This window comes from Mesocricetus auratus, unplaced genomic scaffold, assembly GCF_017639785.1.
Source record: "Mesocricetus auratus isolate SY011 unplaced genomic scaffold, BCM_Maur_2.0 Super-Scaffold_100021, whole genome shotgun sequence".
NCBI classification, from domain to species: Eukaryota; Metazoa; Chordata; class Mammalia; order Rodentia; family Cricetidae; genus Mesocricetus; species Mesocricetus auratus.
Window position 1 is genome coordinate 5,646,115 of NW_024429202.1, and position 20,525 is coordinate 5,666,639.

Consider the following 20,525-nt stretch of genomic DNA (forward strand, 5'->3'; position numbering starts at 1 on the left):
CTCCAGGGACCCATCTGCTCTGCCTCCCTTTGCTGGGATTACAGGTGCACACCTCCATGCCTGGGTTTTTACATGGGTACTGGGGATCCAAACTCAGGTCCTCACGATGTAACAGCAGCACTTTATACACTGAGCCATCACCCTAGTCTGAAATTTTTTAAAAAATACCTTTCCTAATTGACATCAATGGCTTAAAATGATATATGAGGTTCAAAGCAGGAGGCTTGGGAGACATTTCTGGGTTGGAAAGACTAGAGTGGCCCTCCGAGAGTAGATTCCATCTCTGTGGGGAAAGGAAATCTGGGCATTGGCAGAGGAGGGTGTGACCACCCTGTGTGTCACAGCAAAGAGAAGCTGGGTGCCCTGCCTCTGGACACTTGCCTGGGGGTCACAGCAGCAGCACAAATTTATCTGCATGGCTGCTCGGATCCAGAAGTCAGGAGAGGGTGAACCATCCCTGGGCTTTTCTCAGAAGCATCAAGTACTACGGAGAATGACAGCACCTTCCTGTTCTAGTGTGGATTTCCAATAAACTAGGCTTAGCTGGACACCGTTTCTCATGTGTCTGAGTAGGGTTTCCTGTTCACAGCTCACAGATGGGTTTGTGTGTGTGTGTGTGTGTGTGTGTGTGTGTGTGTGTGTGTGTGTGTGTGTGAAGGTCTTGGCTACACATGGTGGAGAGCCTGTTAGAAGAAAGGAAATGATGGAAGACCGTACATATTGTAAATAACCATGCCAAGAAAAGTGTAGTTGTCTGCACAGCAAAGGAAAAATATCACCAGAATGAAGAGACAGCCTTCAGAATGAGGAGAAAAATCTTCATCCAGTATACATCAGACAAGATTCATATCCAGGATATAGGAGAGAAGGGAGATGGTTCAGCAAGAGGACCCTAGTTCAAATCCCCAGCACCCACATATCAGTTGCGAAGGGATGGCTGCTTGTGAAAAAAATGTATCTAAGATATACATATACATATATATATATATAAACTGCAGCAATTAAACAACAACCAATCAATACATGGGCTAATAAAAAGGAGCATTTGATGAGGATAATCATAGCTTTCACCAGACCCTTATAGAGTCTGTGGTTAGTTTGTTTGTTTTTAGTTTTTGTGAGACAGGGTTTTTCTGTGTAACAGTCCTGGCCATCCTGTAACTCACTCTGTAGACCAGGCTGGCCTTGAACTCACAGAGATTTGCTTGCCTCCGCCTCCTGAGTGCTGGGAGTAAAGGTGTGCACCACCACTGTCCACCGAGTCTGTGTTCTTAAAGGGATTGGAGACGACAACTTAGGAAAGGGAAGGAAACAGGTTGTTCCTGGTTAGTGACCACTATTACCTGCCTACTCAGCGCTGTAGAAAAGCGTCCCGATGCCAGACACCGATCGCGTGCCTCTGGGGAAACCGGAGCATGTTAGGATATGGGGAGGCACATGTATGTTAGGTGATGATAAACATGGAGGGTAATATGAAGTAGCAGCAGGGATCAAGTCTCAGAGAATGTCTCGCAGCAGGGTGTGTTAGGGCAAATACCTGAAGAAACTGAGACCATCTGGGACAGGAGCAGACAGGCACTGATGGAGGGATGCGTGGTCACTTTCTGTGTAGGGGGGACAAGGACAGGCACTGATGGAGGGATGCGTGGTCACTTTCTGTGTAGGGGGGACAAGGACAGGCACTGATGGAGGGATGCGTGGTCACTTTCTGTGTAGGGGGGACAAGGACAGGCACTGATGGAGGGATGTGTGGTCACTTTCTGTGTAGGGGGGACAAGGACAGGAGGGTGGGAGGTGAGTGGAAGGGGCTGGGGAGGGGCAGGCTGCCAGGTAGTGTGGGCCTCTTAAGTCACTGTAGGGCTGGGTTTTCCTCTAAAGAAATGGGAAGCCATTGGTGGAGTCTACAAAGAGCAGAGTTTGCTTTTAATTATTTACCGTGGGGGGGGGCGTGCCATGATGTTCCTGCGGAGGTCAGAGAACAATCCCAGTGTTGGTCCTCACCTTCTACTCGTCTGACAACACGCCTCTGTGTTGTTTGTCACTGTCCTTCGAGTCAGCTGGCCCAGATGTTGTTACTTAAGGAACCAGGACTGGCGCGATGGATGGAACACAAGCCAGGGAGAGCATATTAATCATAGTTTATTATAGCGAGACTGAAATGGGGGAGACAGACATGACAGAGAGGGGGGGAAGATGAGAGGGAAGAGATGATGAGAGAGAGGAAGACGAGAGAGCATCAGTGGGCAGGGGTCTGTCCTTTAAAGGGGTCCTTTGCACCTGCCTGCAGCCTGGTTCTCACGGAACTCTGGGCTGGCCAGAGTGCTGCCTGAGTGCATTCTGCCAGGTAACGGGGCAGGTCGGCCTAATGCCTGAACTTTTCACCAGGGACTTCCACAATGCTCCCTTCCAGACCCCCATCTCACTGTAGGAGCTCCAGAATTACACATTTGTATTGGTTCTAGCCTCCAGTTTGTACATGGATTCTGGGGGCTTGAACTTGGTTCTCACTCTTGCTCACACAGACCTGTGGAGGCCTCTCCTTAGTCCATTCTGGATTCTCTATTGAGAACAATCTGAAACCGGCAAAGAAGGAAGTAGAGAGACAGTCAGGAGCCTATCAGACGATGAGTAGCTTAGACCACGGGAGCAACAGAGTGGGAAGGAGAGCCTTTTGTTTAGCTAGATGAAGCTAGCAAGATTCACCTGTGAGCCTCTCCTGGAATGAGAGGAGGGCAAGAGTCTGCATCCCGAGACAGATGGGAATACTTCTAAGCTGGGGGAGTGTGCAGGAGAAACAGATCTTGTGAGAGGCTGAGAAGTGTGTGCCGGAGATGCCTGTGATTCAGGCAGAACTGTGGAGGAGGCAGCTGAGTGTGAGTCTGAGATCATAGGAAATGGTTGGCCTGGAAATACAAATGTCGCAGTCATCAGTGAATAAATGTTACCGAAAACTATGAAACCAAGTGGGCACCTGTCCTGGTTTGCTTTTTCTCCCTGTGATAAACACCATGACCAGAGCAACCTGGGGAGGAAAGGGTTGTTCTGCCCAAATTCTAACCCCAAATCACCAAGAGACCTATTCCAATGCAAAAGCAAGGACTCTTTTATTATTTAATGAGTTAATTGTCTTTAATTCTGGGGCCCTCCAAACATTCCAGAAGGCAGGTGGAGTGAGAAGGTCCCCAAGGGGCCTCGAGGAGGGGAGTTTATTGGGAGGAGCAAGGGGAGTGTCTAGGGGTACGCAACAGTCTCAGGATTGGTGCTCTTCCGGGCTTGGATGACCTGTCCTGTGTTGATTGGTCAGCTGGTTGTTATGGCCCATCGGTCCTCCCAGGGTGGTTGCTATACCCTGCTGTCACTGTTACTATAAAGCACATCCAGAGCCTGCCAGCAAACTTCTGATTGGTTCCTTGCCACCTGGAGGGTATCTGACCTCCTAGTGACTGGGAGGATGGGCAGGGTCAGGGGCGCAGCACATCTTGCGGGGGCTTTTCTGCAGCCTGTCATGGCTGCCAAAGCAGGGGGCTGGGTGAGGGTCTGGTCCCTTCAGGGTCTATATGACTTACTGGTCACAGTGTATCATGGAGGGAATTGAGGCAGAAGCCTGAAGGCAGAAACTGAAGCAGAGACCATAGAGGAACGCTGCTTACGGGCTTGCTTCCTCAGGGTGGCTTAGCTACCTTTCTTTACAGCCCAGGTCCCCTTTGCTAAGCCTGCAGTGGGCTGGGCTTTCCTACATCAATTAGCAAATGGGAAAATGTCTCCCTGACATGGCCACAGGCCAATCTGATGGAGCCAGTTTCTCAATTGTGAGTCCCTCTTCCCAGCCAAGTCCAAGTTTGTGTCAAGCTGACAGAAACTCACCTGCACGGACGTTAATGGGTAGGTGTAGAAGAATGTTAGTGTGGCGAGGGTTAGTCTAGCAAAAGAAACCAAGAATAACTCGTCAGGCAAGAGGGAAAACCAGAGGACATGGTGATCTAGATACACGAGGAAGACAGCTGGTAGGGACTAGATCTTTTTGGCTCTATCTGCACTGTAAAGAAACACTGTTTTCTATCTTTCCTATTTCCTGGATGAGGAGAAGGGTACTCTCTCAGGGAAGTCTGGAGTGGAGAGGGGTTTGCCATTCCATTTCTACAGCCAGGACTGTCTTTCCCCTGACCTCTCCAGGAAGCAGTATGGTTTGGTTGGGTGGTCATTCATTCATTCATTCACTCATTCATTCATCCAGGCATTCATTCATTCAGTATGTGCCTGTGTGCATGTGTTTAGGCCAGAGGTGGACCCCTAGTGTCTCCGGCATCACACTCTGCCTTATTTTTTGAGGCAGGATCTGTCTCTCACTAATATTAGAGCTCACCACTTTGGATAGATTAGTTGGACAGAGAGGGTCCACATGTCTCTGCCCCTCTCTCAGCACGGGTGTGTGTGTGTGTGTGTGTGTGTTACAGACTGAAGCCACCACAGCTCACTTTTATGTGGGTGTTGGGGGTCCCAACTCCAGCCCCCATCCTGACCCAGCAAGCATCCTTACCCACAGAGCCATCTCGCCAGGCCCTCACTTTATTTTCTAATTAATGCAAAGTATCCAATTTCCCTGTGGAATTTCCTCATCCACTTAGTTTTGGTTGGTGCTACTCCACGCTCACTCTTTTCTCCCCCATCCTCCCGCTCCAGCCCCAACCCGACCCCAAGCATCTCTCTGTATGCATCTGCCTTCAGTGCCATCACTCCAGCAGCAGTATCCATAGGCAGGGTATCTGGAGTGAAAGCGAAGCTGATCATCTCTTCTGCGCCCCCACGCCCGCCATGTGATGCAGGGAAGTGGGAAGCCAGCATTCTTACACTGCCCCAGGCATTTTCCCACCTTCCTTGCCTGGAGACAGTCCTGATTCCGGGCACAGATGTTCTCCGTATAAATAGAACTATGAAGAGATCTTGAGGATGTTAGGTTGCTTTGAAAGCATAAGATCCCCCCGCTTCTCCTGGACCAGCTTCCTGTCTCCCTGGCTGCTCAGCAGACTTGCTCTGTTCCACAGTGGGGAACTCAATGGACGGGCATCCTCCATGGTCATGGTGTCCTCGCCTGGTCCTCTGCTTGCCTAGTTCTGCTGCTTAGAGGGGAAGGTAAAGCCTAACAAACAAAACTTTTGGAACTTTTCTGGCTTTTTTTTTTTTTTTGGATTTTTCTTGTTTTGGATTTTGAGTTTGGGGTCATTTTGTGTTTGTTTAGTTTGACTTGTTTTTTATTTGTTTGGTTTTAGGTTTTTTGTAGGGGTTGAGACAGGGTTTCTCTATGTAATGGCTCTGGCTGTCCTGGAACTGGCTTTTGTAGACCAGGTTGACCTGGAACTCAGAGATCTGCCTGCCTCTGCCTCCCAAGTGCTGGGATTAAAGACGTGTGCTACCACTGCCCAGCTATTTTTGTTTGTTTGTTTGTTTGTTTGTTTTTAATAAAAATGGAGTTGGGTGGTGTGGTAGTTTGAATGTAAGTGGCCCCATCAGCTCATATGGAGTGATACTGTTAGGAGGTATAACCTTGTTGGAGTAGATGTGCCTTGTTCTAGGAAGTGTGTCACTGTGGGGGTGGGCTTTGAGATTTCATATATGCTCAAGCCATACCCAGTGTCTCAGATCACTTCCCATTGCCTTTAGATCAAAGATGTAGAACCTTCAGCTCCTTCTCCAGTGCCATATCTGACACACATTGCCTTGTCCCTCCATGATGACAAGGACTAAACCTCTGAACTGTAAGCCACCCCAATTAAATGTTTTCCTTTATAAGAGTTGCTGTGGTCATGGTGTCTCTTCATGGAAAGAGAAACCCTGACTAAGACAGATGGATAGAGATTTGGAAAGGATCTGAGGAGTTAAGGAAGGGAAAAACATGATCAAATATAGTGTGTATGTCTTGGGTTTCTATTGCTGTGAAGAGACTCTTATAAAGAAAAACACTTAATTGGGGCTGGCTTATAGTTTGAGAGATTTAGTTCATTGTCATGGCAGGAAGCATGGCAGCATGCAGGCAGACATGGTGCTAGAGAAGGAGCTAAGAGCTCTACATCTCGATAACTGGAACAACAGGAAGTAAACTGATACACTAGGCATGACTTGAGCATATATGACCCCAAAGCCTGCCCCATAGTGACATACTTCCTCCAACAAGACCACACCTACTCAAACAAGGTCACATCTCCTAACAATGCCTATTGGCTAAGCATTCAAACACATGAGTCTATGGGGGTCATACCTATTCAAACTACCAAAGTGTGAAAATATTTTTTTTAAAAAGGTAAATCTTTTTTTAAAAGATTTATTTATTTATTATGAATGCAACACCCTGCCTCTATGTATGTCTGCACCCCAGAAGAGGGCACGAGATCTCATTATGGATGGTTGTGAGCCACCATGTGGTTTCTGGGAATCGAACTCAGGGCCTCTGGAAGAGCAGTTGGTGCTCTTAACCTCTGAGCCATCTCTCCAGCCCAAAAAGGTAAATCTTGCACAGGGCTCTGTTATATTCCTGAGAGATCCAGGATGGAGCCTGAGGTTTGGGCCACAGGTAGCCATGAGCCCGTCCCTCAGGCATGGCCTGTGCCCTGACTCCTACACTAGAGGAGCACGCCCAGTTTTCAGGTGTCTTCCTTTCAGGTCCTCTTTGTTCCCCGTTCCTACATGCATTGCACCCCAGCTCCTACCTTGAAAACATATCCTTGAGCAGTTGCCTTCTCTGCCCACACAGTTACTGTACTGGCCTTCTGATGAGTATCTGCATTTCATTCAACTCTGAGTGTAGCTGTGTTTTAATCGCTGAGCGGAACATGCGTAGGGGTGTCCATTCCTTCCTAGCCCCATGATAATGTCTCATTCCCGGTTTGTGGGACGGGGTGGAATCTTAGAGCCACGCAAACGTCATTTAGGCTATTGTACCCTGTTGTGGGATATTTGGTCACACTGTGAACCCAGAGATTGCGTTGTTTACCGGAAACATCTGTTTCTGCTTGTGGTGTGGCTCAGTCCTAGCACACACCTTTAATCCAAGACTTTCTGCTGGGAAATTGTAAAGAGGGTTAAAGAAAGTCAGCCAGTTAAGAGGTGGGGCAAACAGCCAGTTGACAGGAAAAAACCATAAAGAGTAAGTAGGGAGTCAGGCGGCTGGATAGAGAAATGCACAGGAAGTGGAAGGGAGGGGCTTGCAGTTCGAGGAGTTTGCTTTGAGACAGTGTAGCGGAGAGCTTTCTGGAACATTGGCCGAGGAGGACGGTCAGCCAGGTGCTCGCCCTGCCTCCCTGAGCTAGCAGGATTTCATCCCAGTATCTGGCTTGCATCGTGGGCTGTGAGATGCCAGGCAGCTGCTCTCGCTGACTTTGCAGCCACTGGAGCTGCCACCGAAGCTGGGTTTCCCTCCATACCCTCGGGTCCTCCGTGTGAGTCTCAGGGTTTCCCATTACAGCCTCTCCACAGCAGCCTCCAGCTGCCGCCCATCCCTGGTCCCAAATGCCACAGAAGGCTAGGTCCCAAATGCCGCCTGAGTCAGCCGCCCCCCCGCCAGCTCCGTCATTCAGGCAGCTCCGTGCCCTCACTTTCTGCCATGCAGGCTTCTGCGCATGCCCCTGTGTTCACGTCTCAGGCAGCTGTCTGTCTGTCCTGTGACGGCGGGCTCCCCTGAATCCCCTCCTTGGGCCATTGCCATGCCGGGTTGGCTGCCTTGACACCGCCCAGGCTTTTACTGCTGCTGCCACCACCACCTACTCTCAGCCACACGAGAGCAGCTGCTCCTGCCCTTGGCCAGGCCATGTGCCACCTGAGCTTTCTGCCCAGCCGTGTGGTACAGCAACAGCCTGCCTCACACTTCACTGTCATTGTCAGCAGAGCTGGTGACACACCTGAGAATTCTTAAAGGGGGAATTCACTAAAAAAAGCAAAAACAAAACCTTTCCCCCCACGTTAACAAAAAGGGAACAATATTACAGTGCAGTGAGTTAGGTCTCTGTATGGTTTCACAATAAATGCTTTGAAACTGAAAACAAAAATCAACTTAGCTGTGATTGACATAATGTTGATTATAATCATCAGCTTTGTAAATCATGCTTCATTCTTTAAAATGTGGTTTGATACTGGTGCCGGATACCAAAAAAAATTGACTGATAAGATGCAATCTTCATAAAGACCTACTAATGACACTAAGAAAAATATTCGCACACAGACAGGGGAGTTTAGAGAAGAACTTGCCACACCATTGCATTATGAAACCAAAGAGAAATAAATGGTCCAAAGCTATGAGAAACCCAACCTTCATTTACCCGGTTTAAGAATGACCACCAGATGGCAGGCACCCCCAAGGCTATTCGGAAGTTAACTGGAATCTTATAGAAATGTTAGATTTGAAGAGATTTAAGGAAGCAGTGGTATCATAACTTGTTAAACTCATGAACAACTTGGAACGGAGAACTCATGGTTGGAAGGCAGACAATTCCTGACTGTGGGGGTTCCTTTCGTAATTTTCCAGGGCCACAGCAGTATAACATACCCTGCATCCAGTAGAAACAACTCGGTGAGACCAGAAATACGGAAGGGTAAAAAGAGTTTACATGGGAAGTACATCCACAACAGAGTTAGATCTTGGATTCTACGTAGATTTTCTTCTAGAGTTTATGCTCTTGACCGCTAGGCTCTACTGGCATTTATAGGACCTAGCCCAGCATTTGCCAGTCCCTCTACATGACCTGATGAGAACCTCAAAGGGAGGGAGAAGATTGTCTGTCACATGATGTCTAATCTGCATATCCACAGGGATTGATCTCCCAGCTGCTCCCTCTGCCTTGCCACACTTACCCTTCTCTTTCTGCTCCCCGAGTCCCTCCTACCCCGCTCTCCTGCCCTCTGTCTCACTCACTGTGCCCCAGCCTCCTCCAACGCCTTCACGTTTTCCAGTGCTGACTTTTTAAGTAGCTGCGTTTCTTGGTGTTTATGATCTGTGAACAAGGCTGGAATTTTCACAGACAGTGACTCTGGTAGGTTGTCTTGTGATTTTCCAGTGTGCTCTGCATCTATTACAAACGGTACTGAGAATTTTGAAGCTTGGTTCTTGCTCAGGATAGTAGAATGCACAAGGCTCTCAGGATGCTGGACAGCTCCCAGTCAGCCCCACAGTCACAAAGGAAGCAGCAAGCTTGCTGTGTCGTCAGCATTCTGTCTTCTCGCCCTTTCATGTGCGTGTGGTGGCGGGACGCTCATTCACATGTAAGTACCTGTGTGTGCATGCATATAGAGGCCTGAGATTAATATCAGAAATCAACTTCTGATGGGGGGTGTCCTTCTGTGTATATGTTTCTCTTATCGGTTGATGAACAAAGCACTGTTTGGTTACTGGCCAGGCAGGACGGATAGGTGGGGCTACCAGACAAGGAGAATTCTGGGAAGTGTAGGTATAGAGGAGTCCTCATGTGAACCCGGGGAAGAGAGAACGCGAGTCAGGCATTCTCTGGTAGGATAAGACCATGTAGAAATGCATAGATTAGTAGTTAAGGGTTGATAATTAAGACAGAGCTAGCCAATAAGAAGAAGCCCAAGCCACCAACCAACAGTTTCATAATTAATAGCATCTGTGTGTTTATTTGGGGCTCCAGGGTGGTGGGACCCCAGCTGGGTCAGAAAACTCATGCTTATAACCTTCCATCATTCCTCAACTGTATTTATTTGAGGTTCTCTCCATCAAACCTAGAGCTCACCAACATGGCTAGTCTTGATAGCCAGCTGGCTCTGAAATCCCGTCTCCACCTTCTAAGTCTGGGATTATGTGAGGATACCACGACATCCAGCATGTACAGGGGCTCTGGGGTTCCAAACGTTAGCCCTCATACTTGGAAGGCAAATGCTTCAGCACTGAGCCATGTCTCCTGAGATCACAGCTTGAGACATTTGTCAAGAGATGCTCAGGGCAGCTAACATAACCCAGTGACATTAGCTCTCTTCTGAGGTGCCGAAGTCAAGCGTATGATCCTTTTTATCGGCACCCTGCCCTTGCCACGGCACTGGAGCCCCAAGCCTTCATCCTCCCTCCCTTGAATCTCTTGTCCCAGTAAGAGCAAATATTTCCAGTCAGTTGCTTTGTCATTTGTGAGTGATTCCCCAATAGATACCTGACTTCCCTTTATCTGAGCTTTCATGAACTCTATTACAATTGTCCATCACACACATGCACATAAATACACACACATGTGCACACACACACATATTCATACACTCAAAGAGTTCACACATCATCAGGGTTTATTTAGCCTAATTTGGAACCAGCACCAAGAAGTGACGGGCAGAGTTCTTCCCCAACACCTCAAGCACGTCTGAGCACCACTTCCTATGTCCTCCAAGCCAAGGTCGGGTCCCCACGTCACCATTTCCTCCCATACTCTGGGCATGTTGGATGGCTGCAGAGAATGCCCCATGGGTGATCCCCAGAGTATAAAGGAAGGTGTATTAGTTAGCTGGCTGGGGTTTGACTGTTGGGTAGATCTCCAGCAGCCTCACTGGAGGCTCCTTCACCTTTGTCCCCTCCCGGGAAGACAACTGTGGCATATGTCACAGGCTTGGATGACACCAGAACCTTAGGAGGCAGAGGGGGCTGTTGGGGTGGGGCTGGGGGTTTCCTTGATGGAGGATCAAGAGAAAAGCCCGGGTAGGTGGTGTCAAAGGAAGGCGGCGAGTCTAGCCTCACATATGGTACATCCGTGGGCAGCCCAGCAGCCAGTCCAGAGTCACTGCTGTGGTAGGCTGCTGAGGAGGGTTCCTGGAATAAAAGCAGACAAGTCACACAAAGGCACTCTGCCAGCGTTCCCTCTGATGGGAATCCAGAGACCACGATGACCTGCTGTAACAATCCCAGTATGTCAAAGGGACAAGAGGGCATTCCTTTGGCCAGGGATGGTGGTACCGAGGCACACACATACATTTAATCCCAGGACTCAAGAGTTCAAGTTCAGCCTGGTCTACATAGTGAGTTCCAGGCTGGCCAGCAGTACCTAGTGAGATCCTGCTTGAAAAACAAAACAACAACAACAAAAAAATCTGGGAGTCATGGTGCACACTTTCAACCCCAGCACTCAGGGAGCAGAGACAATTGAATCTCTGTGACTTTGAGGCCAGCCTGGTTTACATAGTGAGTTGTAGGCCAGTCAAGTATAAAGAGACCGTGTCCCTTTAAAAAGCAAGTAGAGTGGGGTGCTTAGAAGATGTCCTAAGCCCCAAGGCACTCCCAGACAGGAAGGCGTGGGTCTGGACCAAGTAAGTCTGTCTTTTCTTTACCTACTCTAGTGTGATGGGTGAGGGGCACCTGCAGGGTTCTCTTACCGTGCCTGAAGCTCCGCTGCTCTGGGATCGTCCGCAGACACCGAGCCTGCTCCCTGGCAGCAGAGAACAGCAGTCCTTTTGCTTGCAGCGTGGCTCCAAGCATCCCAAAGCCTCCCGGGCCTTTGTTAGTACAGACTCACTTTCTGCCCTCCTGTCTCTAAGCTTGACCCCTCCACCTCTGCACCCCCAGCCCGCCTTGCTTCCCTGCCCTTGCTTTCTGCTTCTCCAGCTGCCTCAATAAACCTCCCTCCTCCATCCCTGTCTCTCCTCGGGCCTGCCCTAGCCTGATCAGCCGCTGGCATTCCAGCATGCCAGCAGTTAGGGACCCGCTAAAGAACAGCAGGAGTTTCCATGTGAAGACACACGTCTCCGGGCCTTGCATTCAGAAGTGAGCCGCCAGAGGAGGTAGAGAGTACATACCTTTCCTTCTGGTCATCACAGCCACCAGCACCACGGCCACCAGCAGGCCTAGCAGGAGCACAGCACCCCAGATCAGGGGGACACTGAGAGACAGAAAGCGACAGACCGGTTTAGCACTGGGCCCCGAGGGGTGTGGCCGACCAAGAGCCCTGGGGTGTTGGGAGACACTGCCACATTCTTTGAGAACCATAAATGAGAGGAGATGGAATGGGGGGGGGAGATGAGGTAGGCCCAGACTGGGGAGAGGAGAGGCACGTTTTTCATAGTGTCTTTGTTGGAGATCTACCGGAGTGAAGGGACAGATAGTGAAATGAATGATAGGGGTCCGTCTGTCTGCTGCTGAGGAGTTCCCTGGCAGTGGAATGAGTTATCAGTACATTTGATTTGAGGTGAGTTTTAAAATTTGTGTGTATATGTGAGAGCATATATGCACATGCATGCAAATGACTCCATAGGCCTGAAGAGAGCTTCCGAAGCCCTGGCGCTGGAATGCTAGGCCCTGGGAACTGCTGGGACTGGATCCTGCCCTCTGTTAGGACAAGGACTCTGAGCTGTCTCTCCGTCCCTCCATCTGATTCAGTCCACAGCTCAAAGCCAGTTGTATTTTTAGAGCCCGGTCCCTCTGGCCACCCACACCACTGTTTCCAGCACCTGTTCTCATGCCTTCGGAACTCGTGAGGACTGGCACTCCCCGCAGGGTCCACGGAGGGCTCCTCTGGCAGACCTCCCGTTCTATAGCTCCCCGTCTTGTCCTCGGCTTCCTTCTCCTCTCCTGGGCCAGGGACTGAGCCAGAAGGAAACACATAGTGAGGGCACAGCCATCGTAGAGCTTTCATGACCTGTCAAGATCTGCGGAACTGAGGAAAAGGAGCTTAGGAACTCCAGGCCACCAGGGAGGGCAGACAGACCGGGAACACCCCTTTCTTACGCCATAGAATGGCTTCCACTCTGCTCCTCTGCCTGGCTGTGAGCATAGCCATCTCCCCTCTGCTACCAGCCCCTCCCACAGCCCCCTGCATTTCTGCATTTCTGCATCTCCAGCCATGCCCTAGGATGTCTCCAGGTCTCTCAGACTATGCCCCACCGTCACTGTATGTCTCTCCTGAGCATCCCAGAGTGGACCGTCTGCCCCTGAGCATCCCAGAGTGGACTGCCTGCCCCTGAGCATCCCACAGTGGATCGTCTGCCCCTGAGCATCCCAGAGTGGACCGTCTGCCCCTGAGCATCCCAGAGTGGACTGCCTGCCCCTGAGCATCCCACAGTGGACCGTCTGCCCCTGAGCATCCCACAGTGGACTGCCTGCCCCTGAGCATCCCACAGTGGACCGTCTGCCCTTGAGCATCCCAGAGTGGACTGTCTGCCCCTGAGCACCAGCCTTGCTCTCGGCTCTCACGAGTCTTCAGTGAGCGTCTCCTCCCGTGTACCTGGAGCCCTGTGGCCCCGTATTCAGGCTGATTAGGATCCCATCCCAAGCTCTGCCTCTGAGATTTATGGGATTCTGGCTTAGTGATAATGGGAGGCAACACTCAGTGACCTTTCCGAGAGCCCAGCTGGCACCTAGACTCCAATGTGATGAAGCTTCTGTCATTTCTACAGTACTTAGCTTTGGCTGCAGGACTCAGGCGTGTGTCGATGGGGGTGGCTTTTGAGGTTTCAGAAGTCCATGCCATCCTCACTGTCCCCTCTTTGTCTGCCGCGTGTGTGTGTGTGTGTGTGTGTGTGTGTGTGTGTGTGTGTGTGTGTGTGTAAACTCTCAGGCCACGCCTGCCCACCTGCAGCAGAGATCCCCGCCGTGATGGTCGTGGATGCTGTCTGAAGTTGTAAGCCCCAATAAACTCTTCCTTCTGTACGCTGGTGTCTCGTCTCACCAACAGAAAACTAGCACAGCTGCTCTCTGAAACTGAGCGCTTGCCTGAGGCACAGGCCATCCCCTCCCTGGACACCATGCTCTATCTACCCTTCTGCAGCTCTTCTTGCACTCGCCCTACTGCACGGAGAAGAGCCCTCTCTCAGTGAGGGAGTACCAGCTGTCTCTTCTCTTCCCCATCTTTCCAGCCAGATGTGTCTTGTTGCAGTCTGTCTTTTAGGGAGTTAGTTAGAGCCTGGAGTTTCCCCAGGCATAGTGGAGCATGCCTCTAATCCTAGCATTGGGGAGGCAGAGGATCTTTTCAAGTTTGAGGCCCTCATGGTCTATGTTGTGGGTTCCAGGTTAGCCAGGGTTACATAGATCATGTCCCCACGGAGGTGTCTCAGTGGGTAAAGGGCCTACCATGCAAGCATGAAGATCTAAACTTGATCCTTAGCACTGTGTAGAAGCCAGGCATAGAGTACATGTCTGTAGCCCCAGCACTGGGGACAGGGTGTGGGGACAGCCGCATCCCTGTAGCTGATTGATCAGCCAGCCTAGCACAGATCTGAGAGACCCTGTCTCCAGGAATAAGGTGGAGAGTAAGAAACCCACCATTGACCTTTGACCTCCGCATGCATGCATGCACACGCCCACAGGAATATCTGTATAGACTGCAGATGCAGCAAAAATAGAAAAAAAACATAAGACAAAACTCAGAGTGGCGAGACCTCAGCATGTCAAGGATGAGGAATCCTGAGAAGGACTCATGTCAGCCACCATCTGCTGACTGTGTAAAATGATACCTTGGGCCAGCAAGATGGCTCAGAAAGAAAAGGGGCTTGCTGCCGTGACTGATGACCGAGTTTGATCCCAGAACCCACACGGTGAAGGAGAGAATCGGCTCTCACCAATACTCTTCTGACCTCTACACACGCACTGTGACATGCCCGGGCACACACACAGTAAGAAATGAATGCAAAGTTTTAAATGATAGCTGTGGTTTGACAACAAGGGGAACCCAGTGACAATCCAATCCACTCCTCTTACGTGTCCAGGGAAACCAAAGGGAGGAGAACGACTTTAATTTTGTCATCAGGGGATCAGACACAAGTTACAGCTCACCAAAGATCAAAGCCACCAGCCAGTCATCTCCAGCAATTTCTCTGCAGAGCAGGCTTTTTAAATTAATTTTTATTTTTTATTTTATGTGCGTGCATGTTTTGCCTGCATATGTGTGCACACTATGTGTGTGCCTGGTGCCCAAGGAGGCCAGAAGAGAACATCACATCCCCTGGAAATGGAGTTTCTGGAGGTTGTGAGCTGGCATGTGGGTGCTGGGAATCGAACCCAGGTCCTCTGGAAGAGCAGCCAATGCTTTTAACCACTGAGCCGCCTCTCCAGACTGCTAGCATTCTATTTTAAATTACATTTTTTACTTTAATAAACGCCTAGAAAGATGTGACCTGTGAGAATAAAACCTGCTAAAGCAATGTGCTTCCTCAACTAAGATTTCTCAGGGAGTTAAACATTGATGTACTTAATGTTAATGGATAATAGCAGGCTTAAATATTTTAAAATTTTTAATTTAATTTTTTTAGAAGTCCCTCCCCAATTTAAAACTGAGTGGAATCAGGCACAGCATTACACACCTATAATCCTCATGTTCAGCTGAAGGAAGAGGATCATGAGTTTGAGGCCCACCTAGGCTATATAAATGGGTCCCAGACAAGTCTGGGATATAGAGTAAGAGTTCTAAAAAAGCAAACAAATCCGGAATAAGTTAAAGTCCAACCCAGGAACTACAGGATCCCATCTATAGGTCAGGCCCTTACTGAATACTCAGGGAAGACTCATAAACTCTGTTAAGATAAACTTTAAATTGTCAAAGGAAGTCAGGGCTGAGGAAATGACTCAGTGGGCAAGCATGAGGCCCTGAGTTCAAATCCCCAATACTCATGTAAAAATACTGGATGTGAAACCCCAGTGCTGGGGACTAGAGATAGACAAATCCCTATCTGGCCAGCCAGTCCATCCAAAACAGTGAGCTTGTTTCAGTGAGAGACCTTGTCTCAAAATAATAAAGGGGAGAATGATAGAACCGGACATCCTAGGGGCTGTACAGGTGGTGCATTTGCAAATACACCACACACTCATGTATATACATACACACACTCATATATGCACAAATACACCCACACACTCATATACATACACACATACACCCCACACTCATGTATACACACACATACACACTCATGCACACATACACCCACATACTAATGTACACCCATACTCTCATATATACACAATACACCCCCACACTCATGTATACACATATACCCAGAGACTCATGTACACACATACACACACACTGGAAGGCACAAAAATTAATTTCTGTTAATGTGCTTGAAATTCCATGAAGTAAAGGGAAGACAGTGCCAAGTTTGGTAGAGCTGGGGGAAGACACAAGGGCCCCAGAGATGCTGTGACAGGAAGCCACCGTGAGGGAAAGGAAGGGGGCTGTCCACTGAGCATCTTATCTTCAGCTTCCCAAACAGTTCCGTTGCCACTCAGTCCCACAGAGCTGTCAAAAAGCTATCTCTGCCCTGCGCTCCACACCTCAAGTCCCCAAGGGCGCCCCCCACAGGCCGTCTTCTGACCACACTCACCTGGAGGAAGCACCATCAGGGAGACCCTGTGCAGGGTCTGGGGCCCGGCGGCTCCCTCCACCACACAGCCGTACTCGCCTGTGTCCTCCTCCTGCAGGGCCACCATTTCCACCTGCAGGAGCCCCCCGCCCAGGTCAGTGAGGAACACGCGCCCGCTTCCCGGGTCTCTTCGGTCCACGGTTGAGGTCACCAGTGGCTGGCAGCCTTCCTGCAGGAACCGGCACCACACCTTCCGGGCCCTCACATCCTGCAGCCGGTAGTGGCACTGCACCTGAATGAATGACCCGACGGGTGCCTGCAGCACCTCGGGGTGGCTGTCAGCTGAGCCCTGGCCTGGGGAAGGAGCAGAGGTGGGGGCGAGGGTTAGACAGAAGCAGGAATGGCTCCTAGCCCACCCTCTGGGGACCAGGGGGCGGTCTGCGACGCTTAAGGCTGGGGAAGGAGGTGTGGCTCCTCGTACACCTTACCGGCCAGTCCCAGGAGCAGCAGCAGCAGGTAGCAGCCCATGGCTGGGCAGATGTTTCAGATCTGAGTGGCCGGCCTCCTCGGGGACACTGCAGGCCCCTGGGGGCAGGAAACATCTGTCTCATACGGTCACGTGGGCTCTCCAGTAACCACAGGGGCCAACAGAGTCAGACTGGTGGGACTCTTCGGGGTTGGGGGCAGGGAGCTTCTCTGGGGCTTGCTTAGCTCAGGGCTCAGAGACTCTGAGAGACTGGTAGAAGAATGTGAGAGAGGTTGGAAGGAGGGGTCCTGACTCCCCGCCAACGGGAATGGTGAGAGGACCCAGCTCCCAGAGGACAGAAGTAAGGATAATCTTCCGTCTCCTGAGTACAGACATGCAGAAACAGCTTTGAAGGAAAGCGCGGTCCCTCCATGTGGCCCGAGGCCCTCTGAGTCTCAAGTTTTTATGAGTGACACCCCGTCCTGGCTCCACACACACATGCCACCCCAGCTCCAGGAGACCCTTCACTCCGTCACTACAGCCACTTGGCTGGAAACCCACTGGACCCATCTTTGCCTGTGTCCTGCCTAGACTCTCCGGAGCCTTTCTTTCGAACCTGCCCTCCCCAATTCTGGGGACCGTGCTGTCCTTCAGTGTGAACACATCACACCCTCCCCTCCCCTGCTGTCTGCAGCCCCCCCCATAGCTGCATGAGCCTCGTCTTCTTAGGCATACATCACACCCTCTCCTCCCCTGCTGTCTGCAGCCCCCCCCCCATAGCTGCATGAGCCTCGTCTTCTTAGGCACTCTTCCGTTTTCACGACTGTTCTTTCTCATTGCTCATCTCTTTATTGTACTCTGGCTCCTAGGAACCTCTGCACAAGCTTCTTCCATCCCCTCTATTACCTTTTTTTATTTTTTTTTTTAGAAGAAAGCATTTAATCATGCTAACAGCTCCAGAGGGTTAGAGGCCATAATGGAAGAGCAAAGCAGGAACATCTTAGAGCTCACATCTTGATCTGGTCCTGTGGTGGGTGGAGAAGACCAGGGATCTGGGGTGCATAGGCTCCCGCCGGGAGGGGAGGCTCAGTGGCAGTCTCCAGGTACTGGAACATGGGCCCAGAAACAGGCTCTGACTTGCCTGGTCCCATGGGTGGAGAAGAAGACCAGGAATCTGGGGTGCATAGGCTCCCACCGGGAGGGGAGGCTCAGTGGCGGTCCCAGGCACTGGAAAACCCCTCTAATATCTTTATGCTTCATTTTCCTTTTGGAGGCAAGGTCTCATGCAGCCCAAGCTAACCTCAAGTTTGATATGTAGCCAAGGGTGATCTTGAATTTCTAATTCTCTCCACTCCACCCCCCTAGTGCTAAAATTTCAGGTATCAGTTGCCACCTGGTTTCTGTGGTGCTGGGGACAGAAACCAGCACTTGCTTCACGAATGCTAAGCAAACCCTCTACCAACTGAGCTGCATCCCCAGAACATTGTTTCATTCTTTCTCTGAAAGAGATTTGTTTTTAAGTGTGTGCTGTTTTGCCTTTATGTAAGTGTGTGTGTGTGTGTGTGTGTGTGTGTGTGTGTGTGTGTGTGCAATACTTGCAGAGACCAGGGGAGGGCACCTGATCCCCCGGAACTGGAGTTACAGATGGTTGTAAACCACCATGTGGGTTCTGGAAACTGAGCCTGGGTCTCCACGTGGTCTAACAGTGTGTGCAAAGAGCCCTTATGCTCGAGTGTGACTGAGCCGTGATCATTCTCCAGGACTGGAGACTGGAACACAGAGTCTCGTATCCCTCACTTTCCTTCCTAAGAGCTTTTGAACTCCAGAACAATGGTGTCCATTGTTTCTTTGTCTGTCTCTTCCTCTCTCTATAGAGGAAGGTGAGTCAATGCACCTGCATATTACTTTTCTTACGGCTATGACAAAATCACCTTAAGGGGCGTGGTTTACTGGGGATGTTGGTCTGTTAGGATAGCAAGGGCACAGCAGCAGAAGCCTGAAGTGCTGGCCACACCATGGAGGCAGACAGGAAGCAAAGACAGATCAGAAGCAGGGCTCAACTTCTGTGACTCCTAAAGATTCCATAATCCCCCAGCACCACCTGCTGTGAACTATGGATTCCACACCCCCTGCTGTGGCCCCTAAAGTTTCCCCACACCCCCCAGCACTCCTGCTGGAGCCATGTGTTGACATACGTGAACCTGTGTGGGGCATTTCAAAACCTGGCACTCACATGTTTCTTGATCTGTCCGTTTACTTGGGGGCTCTTTAGATTCAGACTGCAGAGGAAGCAACTGGTCTCAGAATTGCTCTGGGGAGCTGGGCTCTGGGAACCAGACAGACATGTGATAAAGAGTCTGTCAGAACTAGAGTCACATGTAGGGGTGGACACATTTCCCTGGTGTGGAAGATGAGCTCCAGAGAAGGGCAGGAAGACATTTTCCCTTCCTCTCTCCCTCCCTCCCTCCTCTCCCCTACCTATAACTCCTCTAGTAGGAATGAGGATATCTTAAAGAGACACTAGCACCCTGTCTTCAACTATCAGACTATTGAAACAACAGACTCCCAAGGAATCAGAATTGCCCCTGAAATCTCATGGGGGAGGAAGGGAAAGCCTGAGCCTTGGTGCCAGCTTTCTGAAGGGAATTTGTCTCCCGGTTACACAATCGTCAGATTACCTTGCCAGACAGCGATGGTGGGCAGTTTGGCACCTGGCCGAGATGCCTTGTCCATGCCTTGTCCCTCTATTTAAGCCCAAAGCTCATGTTAAGACCCCCAAAATGGTGCTGGGGTGATGGCTCTGCAGATAAAGTACTTGCTGTCTAAGCATGAAGGCAGGAGTTTCAGTCCCCCAAGAACCCATCTCAATATCACTCCAAGGAAGACAGAGACAGAGATCCCCAGAGCAAGCTGGCTAGAGAGACGAGTCATGTCATCGGGTGTGGTTAGAGACCTTGCCTCAATGAATAAAGTGGAAGCCCTCAAGGATCTGAATTGGGTAGTTACTGGGATCTAAACTCAGGTCCTTTTTTTTTTTTTTGGTTTTTCGAGACAGGGTTTCTCTGTATTGTTTTGGAGGCTATCGGTCCAGCCCAGCCTCGAACTCACAGAGATCCACCTGCCTCTGCCTCCCGAGTGCTGGGATTAAAGGCGTGCACCACCACCACCCGGCTAACTTAGGTCCTTTATAAGGATACCAAGTACTCTTAACCACTGAGCCTTCTGTGGTAGTTTGAATGAGGATGTCCTCAATAGCCTCTGGTAGTTTGAATGTATTTGATCTCCATAAGCTCACAGGGAGTGGAGCTATTAGAAGCTGTGACTTTGTTGGAGTGGGTTTGGCCTTGTTAGAGGAAGTGTGTCACTGTGGGGGCGGGCTTTGAGGTCTCCTATGCTCAGGATACTGCCCAATGTCTCAGTTAACTTCCTGTTGCCCATAGGATGTAGAACTCTGGGCTCCTTCTCCAGCATGTCTGCCAGCATGGTACCATGCACTTACACAAAGAAGCGGGTGACCACCGCAGGTTCCAGCTCCAAGGATTCACCCAGGCTGCCCTCTGTGACCCGACCAGAAGCAAGAGAGAGTCACCTGGTCCAACCCCAGACCTGAAACCCACTCTTCATCATGTCAGCACTTGTGACCACGCCCAAATGGGTGTGGTCAGAGTTACAGGTGCGGGTGGGGTAGATATCTCACTATAATTCCCTCTTTAGTCTAAATAAAAAGACTTAGGCTTGATACAAACCCATATACAAAGATAGCAAATCTCACGTGTGCTCTAGGTGAAGGAAA

At 50.3% G+C, this 20,525-nt stretch overlaps 1 protein-coding gene across 1 annotated transcript; it reads right to left on the bottom strand.

The window, feature by feature from the left end:
• Positions 1–10,257: 10,257 nt before the first annotated feature.
• On the bottom strand, positions 10,258–17,396 carry Treml1 (triggering receptor expressed on myeloid cells like 1). Its single transcript, XM_005072400.4, has 6 exons — positions 16,755–17,396; positions 16,288–16,620; positions 12,421–12,553; positions 11,770–11,852; positions 11,350–11,402; positions 10,258–10,789 (listed from the first exon to the last, which is right to left on the bottom strand). Exons 1-6 carry the CDS (start codon positions 16,792–16,794, stop codon positions 10,484–10,486), a joined length of 948 nt encoding a protein of 315 aa, XP_005072457.1. The 5' UTR covers positions 16,795–17,396; the 3' UTR covers positions 10,258–10,483.
• Between the last annotated feature and the right edge of the window lie 3,129 nt (positions 17,397–20,525).